The 15,606-nt window shown below is 38.1% G+C and overlaps 1 protein-coding gene across 2 annotated transcripts in view; it reads left to right on the top strand.

Annotated features, from left to right (window-relative positions):
• The window catches only part of KLF8 (KLF transcription factor 8), a 153,379-nt gene that overhangs the window by 115,785 nt on the left and 21,988 nt on the right, over positions 1-15,606 (top strand). For both annotated transcript variants that reach the window (XM_090264509.1, XM_090264510.1), the window contains exon 2: positions 4,854-4,927. In XM_090264509.1, coding sequence (XP_090120635.1) covers positions 4,856-4,927 — 72 coding nt within the window. In that variant the 5' untranslated portion in view covers positions 4,854-4,855. The remainder of the gene's footprint in view (positions 1-4,853; positions 4,928-15,606) is intronic.

Below are 15,606 nucleotides of genomic sequence, written 5' to 3'. Positions count from 1 at the left end.
ATTTCTTATAGGTCATGGCTAAAAGTGAATGATATCTACCCAAGATGTTTTGAAATGATTGGTTCATTGTCTTTAAACTTATTTTTCTTTTAGTGGACAATTTTTTCATTTATTTTTAATTAAACATACTGGGGTAACATTGGTTCATAAAATTATATAGGTTTCATGTGTACTATTCTATAATACATCCTTTATGTCGCATTGTGTGTTCACCACCCAAAGTCAAATCTCCTGTCACCTCCAAATTTATTATCTGTGAAGAGGGAATGATATATGAGAGCTATTTCCCTACTATAAATCTATGTAGATGCACATGAGAGATCATTATTTGTGTTGTCCCAATACTCTTATCTAGTTAAGACTCCAGGTACTTTCTTAGGTCTGTGTCGGGGTTCCCAATGTTTTGCTTTCTTTTGAAGCTGTAGAGCCCAATGACTGTGCTTTGCTTTCCTCCATAAAGGTTTAACTTCTTGCTTCATCCCTAGACATTTTTTTCCTCTCAGGGCTGGCCAAAGGGTGAGATGTGTTCCTAATTAGCCAGCCACCTGCTCTGTCCCTTAGAAGCACTGTTCACTTTCATATAATGAGTAGATCATTATGGAAAATGCCACTTGTGTCACAAGATAATCTTGGAAACATGACAAAGGTAATATAACCTTATCAATTTTCTGTGGTCATGGTCCCTGGAATATGATGTATGAAGTTCTGAATATATTAGACATTGATCCTCTGTGGGTGCTCAGTCTGAGGGTCAATCTTCCTTCCTATCTCATCCTTTATTTCCTCCTCCAGTACCCCCTACATTAGCAGAAGTACCAGAAAGTCCAGTTTGCAGACACAAAGGCTTGAAGAACCAATTCAGGCAGATTAATGGGTTATTATCTCAAGTAGATAATTTGCATTTCTGAAGCCCTCCTGCCTGTGTGATTCATATCTCAATAGGTCAAGGCAGGTACCTTAACCACTTTTGGGTATTTCCTCACCACTTCTCTCACAAATGCTGTGCAGCCTTCCCTTCTAGACGATTAAGAGCAGCAACTCCAACTTTAGAGAAAAGCAAAAGGCTTTTAAATTTTAAAGTCTTCCATAAAAACACAACTGAGCTTTCTTTAAGACCATTCTGTAGGCCTTAATTCCCTTCATTTTAAAATTTTGGCTGGCTAAATATTAAAGAAAACATTTTTAAAAGAGAAGGTTATATACCTTTCTGATAGCTTTCTCTATATTCACTCCTGCTAACATTTAAAATGTTGTCCAGGGTTATCTAATGGCTACTCCAATCAACTGTCCTTTGGGTGAGAGTGCAGTAAGCAAAAATAGCTGAGACATTCCTAATTATCAGCTTATGCCATTTGACTAATATACTTAAATATTTTTTAAATTTAATTTTATTGTATTTTTAATTACCTTTTAGTCCCCTTATATAAACCCACCTCCTCCCAGCAATCACCACGGTGTTGTCCACCTCCATGAGTCCTTTTTCCTTTTTGCTTAATCCCTCTGCCTCCTAACCTCCCTGCTCTCCATCTATGAGTCTGTCCCCATTTTCCTGGTTAGTTCAGTTTGTTCATTAGATTACACATGAATGAAATCACATGGTACTTATCTTTCTAATGTATTTTTGATACAGATTGGACAAGAAGTATTTTTCAGACTCCTTGATTATTGCTATTTTAAATATTAATACTGTCATTATAATATACAATCAAACCTCAGTTATTGAATGCCTTGGTTCTCAAACAATTCAGTTCTCAACTGAGTTGTTCATGGAAAAAATGTCTCGGTTGTCTAACAAAACTCCATGTCTTGATTGTTGACCTGACAACCCTTTCATGCTGATACTCGTATGATCAGTCATGCGTCTCTCAGGCAACAAACAAAGGAGATTCAGTTTTTTAACAAATTGCTTCTCAAACAGTGTTCTGAAACTAATTAAGTTTGAGAACCAAGGTTCCACTATATTATTGTTATTAAATAACCTTCCTTCATGATTATTCATTCATTGGGCATTAGCACATTGCATGGAGGAGATATCTGCTAAAAAAATGGAACACAGAGAGGAGCAAGACTAGGTAATTTTTGAGGAGCTCACCTGATAGTGAAGGAAACAGACAGATGATGCCTCTGTGCAAGAAACTATAAACACTTGAGCACATATTAACTTGATAAATCCTCACAACAACCCTCTGAGCTGATATTCTCATTTTACAGTTGGGAAAACAGACAGGGGTTGGGGGGTGGGAAAACTTGCCCAAAATTTTATTGTTAAGAACTTGCAGAGTCAGGATGTGACCCTAGGCACTCACTCCAGATCCCACATGTTTTTACCCTACTTGAGTAGCAACGTGGAGTATGGACTAGAAAGGGAGGTGACTGGGAGATGATGAAGGGCTAGGTTTAAGATATATTTCTGCAGTAGAATTTATTGCAACTGCTAACCAATTGGCTGGAGATTGAGAGAGGAGTCAAAAGTGACTGGCCCTCAGGTTTTTATACTGAGCCTGGGTTGATGGTGTTGTTATAAATTGAGATTGTAAATATAAGAGGAAGAGAGGGTTTTTGATCACACTGAGTTTATAAAAGACCTGTTCGATACCTAGGAAATACTGTTCTTGGCCGGAGCTAAAGATGGCTATCAACAACCATAATGGTGATCATGATAATAATAATTAATTGAGAACTTTTTGTATGCTAAAAAGTGCATTTACATGTACCAATTCATGGAAACCTCATATTAATTAACCCTAATAAATCAGTGCCACACCCCGTTTCCTTGGCAGGTGAAGAAACTAAAGTTCAATGGGGGCTAAATAGCTTATCAATGTCACTTTGCTTTCTCATCCCTGCTGCCTCATAGGGGATGGCTCTTATAAGTTATCACATCTAGAAAAAATGAGGCCTAATTGAAGGATATGTGAATGGAGAAGAACCAAATTCTCTTCTGTCTCCACATTTTTCTGGCAGCAACCAAACAAGTGCTCCTGACTTCATGGTGCCCCCTTCTGGTTTATATGAGAGTTATCTGACCTAACATTCTTTTTCTACTGTTGGACCTCCTTTTTCACTTCTTTAAATCACAAAAACTACCCTCTCTGGTACACCATACTTCATAGTTAATTACACCTCAAACATCTCTCATATATAACCTCTCTAATTTCCTTTTATTCTTTTCTATTCTTGACCAGTTCTTATACTTGAGAAAACACACTTCCTCTTTCTTCTTTTCTGTCATTCTCATCAAAATCTTTGGGAAATATACTGAACACCTCCATGTGCCAGGCACTATCTTAAGCCCCAGAAATACATCACTAGAAGAAACATTAAAAGTGAAAATCTCTGTCTGCAAAGAGCCTACAGTCTAATGAAAAACAGTTTCCTGCATCTAGCTAGTGTGCTTATTATTTACTACATTTCTTCCTCCATTAACCCCACCCCCACCCACAGAGACTTCATGGAAGCCTTAAGACTTTGCAGAGAATGGTTTGGAATCTTTTAATTCTAGATGAGAAGTTGAGACTTAGGGGGGAAAAAGGCCTTGACAAAGATTATGGGATGTGATTCCTGGGCATCTAACTCCCAGGTCAACGCTCTCTGCTTCTTTTGCTGATGTTCCATATCTGGTTGACACAGATCTAAAACTGGTAACAATTTGCCTACTCTAACCTCTGACTCATAGTAATTATGCGATACAGATTTGGTTAATGATGGATATATATGTAAACACTTCTACTCATATACCTGGAACAAAGAAAAGAAAATCTATGCATTTTGAGATAAAATTGGAGATATTTTAAATTGTTAAAGTTTTCTCATAATTCCAATAGAAAATTCATTGTGTGTTCTTGCCATTTGATTAGGACTGGTTTCCTCCGTTCCTGAATTTCAATAAATAAAGGAATTGTTTTTAGGATTATCTTTTACTTTTTGTGTGGCTGTATTATAATTTTATATTCCTGCTAATTGTGCATTTGTTATATTTTAACTGCATTAGGTCTTAAATGGCTATTGTGAAGTGACCTGTAAATGAACATTTCTATGGGTAAATATATTTAATATCCAAAGCAATTAATTGATCTATGGACAACATTTTGAAATGCAACCAGGTCATAACTGAGGAAACTAATTGAATTGACTTGGAGACACTTAGCGTGATCTGAAATCTGACCAATTAAATCATAAGCAAGCTTGGATTCATCTTCCTTGCCCTGTGTTTTCCTCTATAGTGAGATTAGACTGTAGATTGATCAAAGGAAATCTGGTTAAAGAGATGCTGGTATGTGCTTCTGGTGGGAATGATTGTGATGGTTCAGGGCAGGTAAATGAGACCACCAAGTGTTTTTTCTGTAGGAAGAAGAGCTATCTAACAAGGAAATAAAAGACTGCTTATATCAACCTGACCTGGCTTGTATGTTTAAGAGAAGTAGAGAGATAAAATATTTCTTTAGAGACTTGCTTCTAATGTGTAAACAAATGCATTAGGGTGAATATCCATACAGGAGCATGGAACTCCCTAGAATGAAAGCTAGGCCAGGAAGGGGAGCTTTCTGAAAACTATTTAGCTATGTTGATATTTCTATGGATGTAGGGTGGGTTGGAGAGGTTAGAAGAAACAGATTAACGTGCATACAGAATTTGATGGGAGAGGGCAGCTACTTTATTGGGGAGAAGTCAGGGCTATCTTGATGGACAGAATATATAAATTAGAATGTTGTCAAAATACTGACTTCTCAGTACTGAGAAATAATGTTCATAAAAATACAAAGAGGTGTAACCAAGGGTAAATGGCATATTGTATGTGTGGATAGTGGGTTAGATCTTATTTTAAAATTGTCTTTCTCTTTTCTCTTTTCCAGATATGGATCAACTCATAAACAACTTGGAGGTCCAATTTAATTCAGAAGGTGGCTCCATGCATGTATTCAAACAGGTCAGTTATCAAGAAAAAGAGATATTAATATTGTGTCATAATAGTATAGAATACCTCATAATCATTATTGAGCTGAAGATCATTTTTCTTTCTAACAACATGTTGAGGACTGAGAAGGGGTGAAGTAAGGGAGGTTTCTAAAAAGTACATTAATGCTTGGATTCCATCTTCAAATAGTAGATCTGGCCTAAAAGAAACAGTAATAGGGCAAGAGGAGACACTTGGTATAGAACGGCAAGTGTTTATCTGGAACTATTTCATATTTTAGGCACTCTGAAGGTTAAATGCATTGTTTTATTTATTCTTCACAGTAACTCTGTTGGATAGTGTATTTGTCAGGGTTTTTCAGAGAATCAGAACCAATAGAAGGTGTATGTATCAAGATTTCTCTCTCTGTCTCTCTGTGTCTGTCTCTCTGTCTCTGTCTCTCTCTCTATATACACACACACATATATGTTTATATATGTGTATATATGTATATTTAAAACAAAATTTTATCTATATACCTATCATCTATTATCTATCACATATTTATCTAAAGGGAGAGAGACAGATTTTAAGGAATTGGCTTACATAATTGTAGAATCCTGGTGAATCCAAAATCTAACAGATAGGCCCTGACTGGCATAGCTCAGTGGTTTCGGCATCCTCCTGCAAACCAAAAAGGTTGCCTGTCTAAGTCCCAGACAGGGCACATACCTGGGTTGTAGGCCAGGTCCTTGGTTCAGGGGTGCAAGAGGTAACCAGTCAATATTTCTCTTGCACATAAATGTTTTTCTCCCTCTCTTTGTCCCTCCCTACCCCTCTCTCTAAAAATAAATGAATACAATCTTTTTTAAAAGTTAAAAAATATCCAATGGGTAGTCTGGAGAGCCAAAGCAAAGTTGCAGTTTGAGTTCAAGGACAGTCTGCTGAAAGAATTCTTTCTTGCTTAGGGGAGGTCAGTATTTATTTATTAAGGCCTTAAAGTGATTGGATGAAGCCAACCCATATCATGAAGGGTGATCTGCTTTACTCAAAGTCCAATGCTTTAAATATTAATGCTACCCAAAAATACACCTTCACTGAAACATTCAGAATAACATCTGACCAAATATCTTGGCACTGTGGCCCAGCCAAGTTGGCATATAATATTAAACATTACAGGTAAGTATTCTTTTAAAAAAAATTTTACCACTCTAATTTATTTATTGTTTTTCTATTACAGTTGTCGCACTTTTTTCCTCATTGCTCCTCCCTCATTCCACCCACCTCTTCTCCCACAGCCCATCCTCACTCACCTCGTTGTACACATCCATGGGCTATTTGTATTAGTTCTTGACTAGACCCTTTCCCTTCTTTCTCCCCTTTTCCACTCCCTCTCCCCCCTGGTCACTGTCAGTCTGTTCCTTGTTTACATGCTTCTGGTTCTGTTTTGCTCGTTTGTTTGTGTTGTTCATTACTTTTCTGTATTAGGTGATATCATATGGTATTTGCCTTTTGCTGCTTGCTTATTTTGTTAAGCATAATACTCTCAAGTTCCATTCAGGTTGTCACAAATGGTAGGAGTTCTGTCTTTCTTTCTGCTGCATAGTATTCCCTTGTGTAAATGTACCACAGTTTTTAATCCACTCCTCTGCAGATGGGCACTTAAGCTATTTCCAGCACTTGGCTACTATAAATAGTGCTGCTATGAACATAGGGGTGCATAGGTTATTTTGAATTGGTATTTCAGGATTCTTCAGGTATAATCCTAGCAATGGAATCACTGGATCAAAAGGCAGCTCCATTTTTAGTTTTTTGAGGAAACTCCATACTGTTTTCCATAGCGGCTACACCAGTCTGCATTCTCACCAGCAGTGGACTAGGGTTCCCTTTTCTCCACATCCTCGCCAGCACTTGTTTGTTGATGATGGCCATTCTGACCAATGTGAAGTGGTATCTCATTGTGGTTTTAATTTGCATCTCTCTGATGGCTAGTGATGTTGAGCACCCTTTCATATATCTATGGGCCCTCTGTATGTCCTCTTTGGAGAGGTGTTTATTCAGGTACTTTGCCCATTTTTTATTTGGATAGTCTGGCTTCTTGATGTTGAGTCTTATAAGTTCTTTATATATTTTGGAGATCAATACCTTGTCAGAGGTATCATTGACAAATATGTTTTCCCACATGGTTGGTTCCTTTTTCATCTTGATGATGTTTTCTTTTGCTAAGTAGAAACTCTTTAGTTTGATGTAGGTATTCTTAATGTTCTAATTTTACAGATAAGAAAATTGTGAACTTGAATACTCCCAGCACAATTCAAAACAGATTATGTTTTCTACAGCTAGGCACTCTGTGTTAGATGTGGAAGTCCTATTTTGCTCAGGGTTGAGTTCTAAAGTCATTGGATAAGTAAAACCCAAATACAGTAAAAAGTACCCTTGAAAATCCCTTAAATTTTTTATAAAATTAACAATATATTTTTGTATATCTAGTATAGATTCTTTTTTACTTTTTTACTTAAGTCATGAGATAAAGTATCTGGCTCACATTAAGAGTCATATTTTTAAAAAAAGTTTTTAATCATTAAATATTTTACCCTTGGTGTACAATTGAGTTTGTTTAAGTTGCATGTGCATATGATAAGATGCCTTTGTATTGTTTTAATGGTATTAAACCCAATTTAATGTCTTGTTTACCTTATTTGTGGCTGTTACCATTTAGGGGCCATTGGCACATCAAAACTTGCTAATTGTTGCAATGCAGCTGCTGTTTTCTGGTTCTTAGCCATAGTTAATACTAAAAGGAAACTGATTATAAGTGTTAGATAACAATCGATTGGACTTTAATTTAAAAATACTCAGTGAAATGTTGTCAAGCATGCATAAGTACCTTATTTTCAAATCCATACACCTATGTACAGTTCCAAAAATATTTTTTGGTGTATTGTTTACATTTACTAAGGTTCTAGAATTTGAAACCCTTTGGAATTTGTTCAATGTGTAGAAATTCTAGATAGTAGATGGCATAAGCATTTGTTTTTTGTTTCTTGCCATTTTCAAGATACCTTGGTTTTAGTAAGCAAAGGTGCTTGTGGTATATGGACAGAGAACACTGACCATGCCCCAGCAGACAAAAACCCAGAGCTTGTATTCTATAATAATACACTGCTGGCAACATCCTAGTGGGCAGAAGCCTCCTGGTTTGGTCAATTATATGATTTGTTTATGTTATGAGGTCAGATTGGTGGTGGATGGCTCTCTAGCTCAGTATACACATGCTGCTCCCCCTTCTTTGAATTCTTACATCACCATACCATTTAATGAATGAGCACTTGGTTGTCACCTGCCCTTTCTTTCTAGTTTCTGATTATTTTCTGAAAGTACAATTTCTTCGACCAAGTGTATGAGTAGCTTTAGGGTTCATGTTGTACTATATATGCCTTCCCCTTTCAATTTATTATTCTTAATATATATTTTGATATTTATTCTTACAGTCTCATTCTCTCTTTCCCCCACCCTCTCTCTCTCCCTCCTTACTTTTGAAAGTAATTTGCATCAAGAAACTTCACCCGTAAATAATTCAGCATGTATCACCTGCAACCAATGACTTGCTCCCACATAACTATATCAACACTATTACAACCACGAAAATTAACAACCTCTATAACATTAAATACTTAGGTCCTGCATTCTAAAAGGTTTTTAGTGATACCTTTTCCCATGCTGTTCTTTTTGCCTGGCACATGCTTCAATCAGTCTGTCTAATTTACCAAATCCCACACTTTCCTTAGAGTCCAAATTCCAATTCCATTTCTTCCATAAAACTTTCACTGATAGCCCCAACTCTCACTAATCTCTAGCACACTTGAGCACCTGTAATGCTTAATTATCTGTATCAGTCACTCATGTGGTTCTTATTACATGTACTCTATCAACTGTTTCATGTAAATATCTCTTGTTTTCACACAGTGATATTCTGTGTTTCCCAAACTTCGATTACTTAAGTAGCATTTTCACAGTTTTTGCCATATCCTTATCATCAATATTATCTAGTTACTTTTTAAATATTAGCTCAAATAAAAATTTTAAAAATGCCTATATTATTTGTCTTAAGCAATATGGAGAATTAGGGTTTCATATGCAGTATTATTTTCCCAGGGCCACTACAACAAATTGCCACAGATTGGGTAGCTTAAACAACTGAAATCTATTATCTTATGGTTTTAGAGGCCAGAAGTCCAAAATCAAGGTGTTGTCAATGCCACAAACTCTCTTGAGGCTCTAGGGACAAATCCGTTCCTTGCCTCTTCCAATTTCTGGTGGATGCAGTTGTTCTTTGACTTGTGCCATCAGAAATCCAATATCTACCTTCGTCTCTTCTCTGTGTCTCCATGTGTTTGTCCTCTGTGTGCTTCTTTTAAGGACACTTGTCATTGAATTTAGGGCCCACCCAAAAACCCAGGATGATCTCCTCAAGATCCTTGGCTTAATTATATCTACAAATAAGGTAACATTTATGGATTGTGGGGATTAAGACATGGACATATCATTTTTTAAAAGATTTTATTTATTTTTAGAGAGAGGGGAAGGGAGGGAGATAGAGAGGGAGAGAACTGTCAGTGTGTGGTTGCCTCTCACGTACCCCTAACTGGGGACCTGGCCCACAAACCGGGTATGTGCCCTGACTGGGAATCAAACTGGCAACCCTTTGGTTTGCAGGGCAGCACTCAACCCACTCAGCCACTCCATCCAGGGCAAGACAGGGACATATCTTTTTGGGGAACACTGTTAAGCCCACTACAATGTGTTATATATGTATTTTTTTCTAATATATAATCAATAAGTATGAGATGTGTCCGGAAAAAGTTCAGCCTTTGTTAATATAACTAGGATGGTTTGTGCGACATCATTGTAACCTGACAGCTAAGGAGAGTGGACTGGAATAGGCATGCATGAACAATGATGACTTCACTGTACTAGTCAGTGGGGGTGGTAGACACCGTTGAGTGAGCATGTGTGCTGTGTGGCCTTTGCATTCAAAATGAGTGAGTAGAGCAGTGAATCTGCATCAAATTTTGTGTTAAGAACTATTTGGATGATTGAAAAGGGTGTAGCTATAGGCAACTGGTGATTAGCAGCTCATCACAACACGACCACTCATGCATCATGTCTCATGTGGAGCTTTTTGGTGAAACAGCAAATCATCTAGGCAACTCAGGCCCCCTACAGCCCAGATTTGGTGCCCTGTGACTTCTGGATTTTCTGAAAACTAAAATCACCTTTGAAAGGGAAGACATTTTATACCATCGATGAGATTCAGGAAAATATGATGAGGCAGCTGATGGTGATTGGGAGAACTGTGTGAGGTCCCAGGGTGCCTACATTGAAGGAGACTGAGGTGTCATTGTCCCATGTACAGTGTTTCTTGTATCTTATATCCTCTGCAATAAACATCTCCATTTTTCACATTACATGGCTGGATACCTTCTAGACAGACCTCATATATAACAATTTCAATAAAATAACTTATCCATGCACCACTTAAATAATCTTAGATGCTCTGAAGAATAAAAAGTGTTTCATCTTATTATTTTCATATTTTTCATAGTTTAATTCTAGGTAATAATATTTCCATCTTTTTATGGTAGGTACTAATTAAATACCTAATGAATGAATATATGCACACATTTACATATATAAATACATACATACATACATACACACACACATACAAACATGCATATGTACATTTCTAACCTCATTTTGCCTGGATGTGGTTGCTACTATGCTTAACACTTTCTTCCAGTCCCTTAGGATTGCCTAGCTTATTAGTTTGTACAAATTGATGAATTCTTTTGTTTTATAGTACTCCATTTCCTGATGCTATTGAGATGGTGGTGATATAATATTTTAAGTTACTCTAGGTTTAGATCATGTCTAGCTTTCTAGTAGTATCCAACTCCATCTTTTTGCTCTAATACCCAAATACCTGATGTCCTTACTAGAGAAGGATTGTAGTTTCATAGGGTTAAATAGACTTTTTGTTTAAATTATGAATGTGCACATATATGTGTGTATGTGCATACTTGAGTGCTCAGGAATGAAAGTGATTAGTCTAAATTCAGAGTGAAGCTAATAGAGATATTTGTACAAAAGCAATTATCTTATTTCTTTTTGGGAGTAGCCTGAGCTTCATCTTAATACCATGACAATGCTCCTTTTTTTCCTTTACAACTAGTGTGCTGTTTGGTGTCCATTGTTATTCCATTTTCTTTCTAGTCTTGCCTTCCTTCTTTCAAACCATAAATTAAAGACATTTTTAAAAAGTGGATTTCTGTGACCCTCCATCTCCCAGGGCCTTTCTAAAGACTGAGAGTGAAAGGATGGGAAAAAAATTCCATGCAAATGGAAATGGAAAAAAATAAAGCTGGACTATCAATACTTATATCAGAAAAATAGACTTCAAAAGAAAGACCATAAGAAGAGATTAAGAAAGTCACTATATAATACTAAAAGGATCAATCAAACAAGAGGATATAACCCTTGTAAACATATATACATTCAATATAGGAGCACCTAAATATATACAGAAAATCTTGGTGGACTTTAAAGAAGAGATCAACAGCAATACAGTCATAGTAGGGGATTTTAATACCCTATCAACATCAATGGACAAAAAATCAACAAGGAAAGAGAAAACTTAAATGACATTTGAATTGGATGAATTTAATTGATATTTACAGAACATTTTATTCCAAAGGAGCAGAATATACATTCATATCAAGTGCATATGAAATATCTCAAAAATAGAGTGCATGTTAACACAAAATGAGCCTTAATAAATTCAAGATTGAAATCATTTAAAGGATCTTCTCTGACCACAATGGTATGAAACTAGAAATCAACTTTAATTTAAAAAAAACTGAAGAACATTCATACACATGGAGGCTAAATAGCATGTTATTAAATAATGAATGGGTTAACAAAGAGATCAAGGAAGAAATCACAAGTTATCTGGAAGCAAATGAAAATGAACACACAACAACTTAAAATCTATGGGACACAGTGAAAGCAGTCCTGAGAGAGAAGTGTATAGCATTACAGGTCTAACTCAAGAAGCAAGAAAAATTTCAAATACATAATCTAACCCTAAACCCAAAAGAACTAGAAAAAAACAAAGCCCAGAGTAAGCAGAAGAAAAGAAATAATAAAGAAGAGAGTTGAAATAAATGGCAGAGAGACTAAAAAACAGTATAAAAGATCAATGAAACCAAGGGCCACTTCTTTGAAAAGATGAAAAAGATTGAACCTCTAACCAGACTCATCAAAAAAAAAAAAAAAATGAGAGGACGCAAATAAATAAAACCAGAAGTGAAAGAGGAGAAGTAACAACTAACACTACAGAAATACAAAGCACTGCAAGAATCGTTGTCGTCGGCAGCCGTCCGTCTCGAGAGACGATGGTGTAGCTTCTTAAGAGTCTATCTGCACCGCCGAGAATGGTTGGGCAGTCCGACTCGGGAGTGACACGGTATCTGTCTCCTCCCGTGTTGAATCGACATCTTGCGATGATGCTGGAGTGTCCTCTCCAGTGAAGCTGAAGCTACAGAGCCTGGGCAGGGTGATATGGAGGGTCTGCTGTTGCCCATGCAGCAGACCCCCCCCCTCTTCGCAGCTGAAGGGTCCAAGGGAAAGACGGAGTCAATACAACTTGGCTTCAGGTGCGCCGCAGGAGTTGCCGGTGTTGACTACAACGTCAAACCGCCTTAGGGACTCCGGCTCCGGATTTTCTGTCGGGGTTTACTCCCTTAGCCTTTCCCCTGAAGAGGTATGCCGCAAGGCAGCGGAGGTTTTTTGGAATCAGAGTTTTCCTTCTCTGATGTGCCCTGACTGCAAGAATATACTACGAACAAATATATATATATATATGCCAAGAAATTGGACAACCTGGGTAAAAATGGGTAAATCCTTAGAATCATAAAATCTTCCAAAACTGAATCAAGAAGGAGAACACCTGAATATAGAGATTACAACTAATGAAATTGAAGCAATAATCAAAAAGTCCCAGCACATAAAAATCCTGGTCTGAGCTTTAAAATTCACAGATGAATTTTACCAGACACCGAAAAAAGAACTAATACCTATCCTTCTCAAACTATTCCAAAAAATGCAAGAGAAGACTTCCAAGTTCTTTTTATGAGGCCAGCATTATTTTAATTCCAAAACCATATAAAGATACTAAAAAGAAGTAAAATTATAGGCCAGTATTCTTTTTTTTTTTTAATGTGTTTTATTGATTAAAATATTACATTTGTGCCACTTTCCCTTCCCTCTGCTCCCCTCCACCCGGTGGCCCCCTCCCTCCAGTTGTCCCCCCCTTTTAGATTATGTCCATTAGTTGTGCTTACAGTTCCTCCCAACCTCTCTCCGTCTATTCCATTCCCTCCTACCATGATCCCCAATTCCTATATTATCTCCCTCCCTCTCCCCACTCCCCCTCCCTGTTGGCCTCCCCCCACTATGTTTCCCTTACCCACAGTTCCTTTTCCACTCTCGTTGCCTGTTTCGTTTGCCTTTGTTTCATCTCCCTAGCTTCTGTTTTTTAAACCAGTCCCTTTAACTTCTCATATAACAGTGGTTTGGATCTAATGAACTCTTTCAGTTTTATTTTGTCCTGGAAACACTTTCTCTGTCCTTCTATTCTGAATGACAATTTCGCTGGATAGAGTATTCGTGGTTGTAGGTTTTGGATTTTCATTACTTTGAATATTTCTTGCCAGTCCCTTCTTGTCTGTAGGGTTTCCCTTGAGAAGTCAGCTGATAGTCTAATTGGGACCCCTTTGTACATAATTCTTTTCTTCTCTCTTGCTGCTTTTAAGATTCTCTCTTTATCTTTGATTTTTGACATTTTGATTATAATGTGTCTTGGAGTGGTTCTCCCTGGGTCCAGTCTCTTGGGAACTCTCCTTGCTTCCTGGACCTGCAAGTCTATTCCCTTCCCCAAGTCTGGGAAGTTCTCCTTTATTATATTTTCACTCAATTTCTCAAGTTCTAGTTCATCTTCCTCATTCTCTGGCAAACCAATGATTCTTATGTTGGGCCTTTTATAGCTGTCCCAGAGGTTTCTGATCCTCTCATTGTTGCTTGCCCTTTCCTCTCTCTGCATTGGTTGACTGCTTGTTCCTTCTCCATATTCCAGTTTGTTGAAATGGACTCTGGATTCCTCACCATCTGTCTCGTATGTGGTTTTGTTCCTTTCGTTATGAAAGTTTTTCGCTTCTTTCATATCTTTTTCCTGCTCTTTTGTGAATTCTGTAAGCCACCTGCTAACAATGGCCCAGAACTGAGCCTCTGACAGGTTTCTTATCTGTTCATCTGTCAGGTTCTCTATCTGCTGTCTGGTGAGTTGTGTCACCGGGATCTCTATATTTGTCTGCCACATTCTGACAGATGCGTTTTGTTTTCCTGGGCCGGCTGTCGGGGGCAGGGGGCAGTGCCTGCGTACGCGTCACAAATCAGCGACCGCCGGCGCCTGCCTGTCCGCGACCTATTTCGCAGCCCTGTGGTGCTTTCTGTGGGGGCGGGGGTCCAAGATGAATTCACACAGTTATTCAGCCAGGAGACCGGGATCCGTCCTCCCGCCCCCCTGGGCCTCACTGTTCAAGGCGATGCTGCGGCTGCTCCCCAGCGCCGGAGTCGCGCAGGCCAGGGGCTTGATCGGAGTCGCCTGCCTGTCCGCGACCTATTTCGCAGCCCTGTGGTGCTTTCTGTGGGGGCGGGGGTCCAAGATGGATTCACACAGTTATTCAGCTAGGAGACCGGGATCCGTCCTCCCGTCCCCCTGGGCCTCACTGTTCAAGGCGATGCTGCGGCTGCTCCCCAGCGCCGGAGTCGCGCACGCCAGGGGCTTGACTGCCTCCGGGGTTTTTCGCTGCCCCGCCCCGCCGCTCCGCAAACAGCTTTGCCTTCTTTAACTCTTACCTGCCCAAATGGCACCGCTGGTTTATAACTTCATATGTTGGGCTTCCGTGTAGCTTTATTTTCTGGAATTTCTAGTTATCCTTTGTTTTGAAGTAGTTGTATTCCACTGTAGTTGTAGAGGGAGACCTAGTGTGTCCGTCTAAGCCTCCATCTTGACCGGAAGTCTAGGCCAGTATTCTTGATGAACATAAATGCTAAAATCCAGATCCAGCAATAAATTTAAAAGAGTATATACCATAATCAAGTTGGATTTATTCTGGGGATGTAAGTTTGGTACAATATTCACAAATCAATAAATGTGATACACCACATAAACAAAATGAAGCATAAAAATCACATAATCATATTAATAGATGAAGAAAAAGCATTTGATAAAATCCAGCACCCATCCATGATAAAAACTCTCAGCAAAGTGGTAATAGAGGGATCATACCTCAAAATAATAAAGGTCATATATGACAAATTCACAACTGACATCATACTCAATGGGCAAAAACTAAGTGTTTCACTTAAGATCAAGAACACGGTACGGTTGTCCACTTTTACCACTCAATTCAGCATAGTACTGAAAGTAATGGCTACAGCACTCAGACAAGAGGAAATAAAAGGCATACAAATTGGAAAGGAGAAAGTAAAACTGCCATTATTCGCAGATGACATGATAAAGTACATAGAAAAAACTTAAGACCCAACCAAAAAACTATTAGATCTAATAAATGAATTCAGCAAAGTAA

The sequence above is a fragment of the Furipterus horrens genome, unplaced genomic scaffold, assembly GCF_987537825.1.
Source record: "Furipterus horrens unplaced genomic scaffold, mFurHor1.1.pri manual_scaffold_17, whole genome shotgun sequence".
Classification (NCBI taxonomy): Eukaryota; Metazoa; Chordata; class Mammalia; order Chiroptera; family Furipteridae; genus Furipterus; species Furipterus horrens.
The sequence above is the reverse complement of the archived record's forward strand: the minus strand, read 5'-3'. Positions and strand labels throughout refer to the sequence as shown.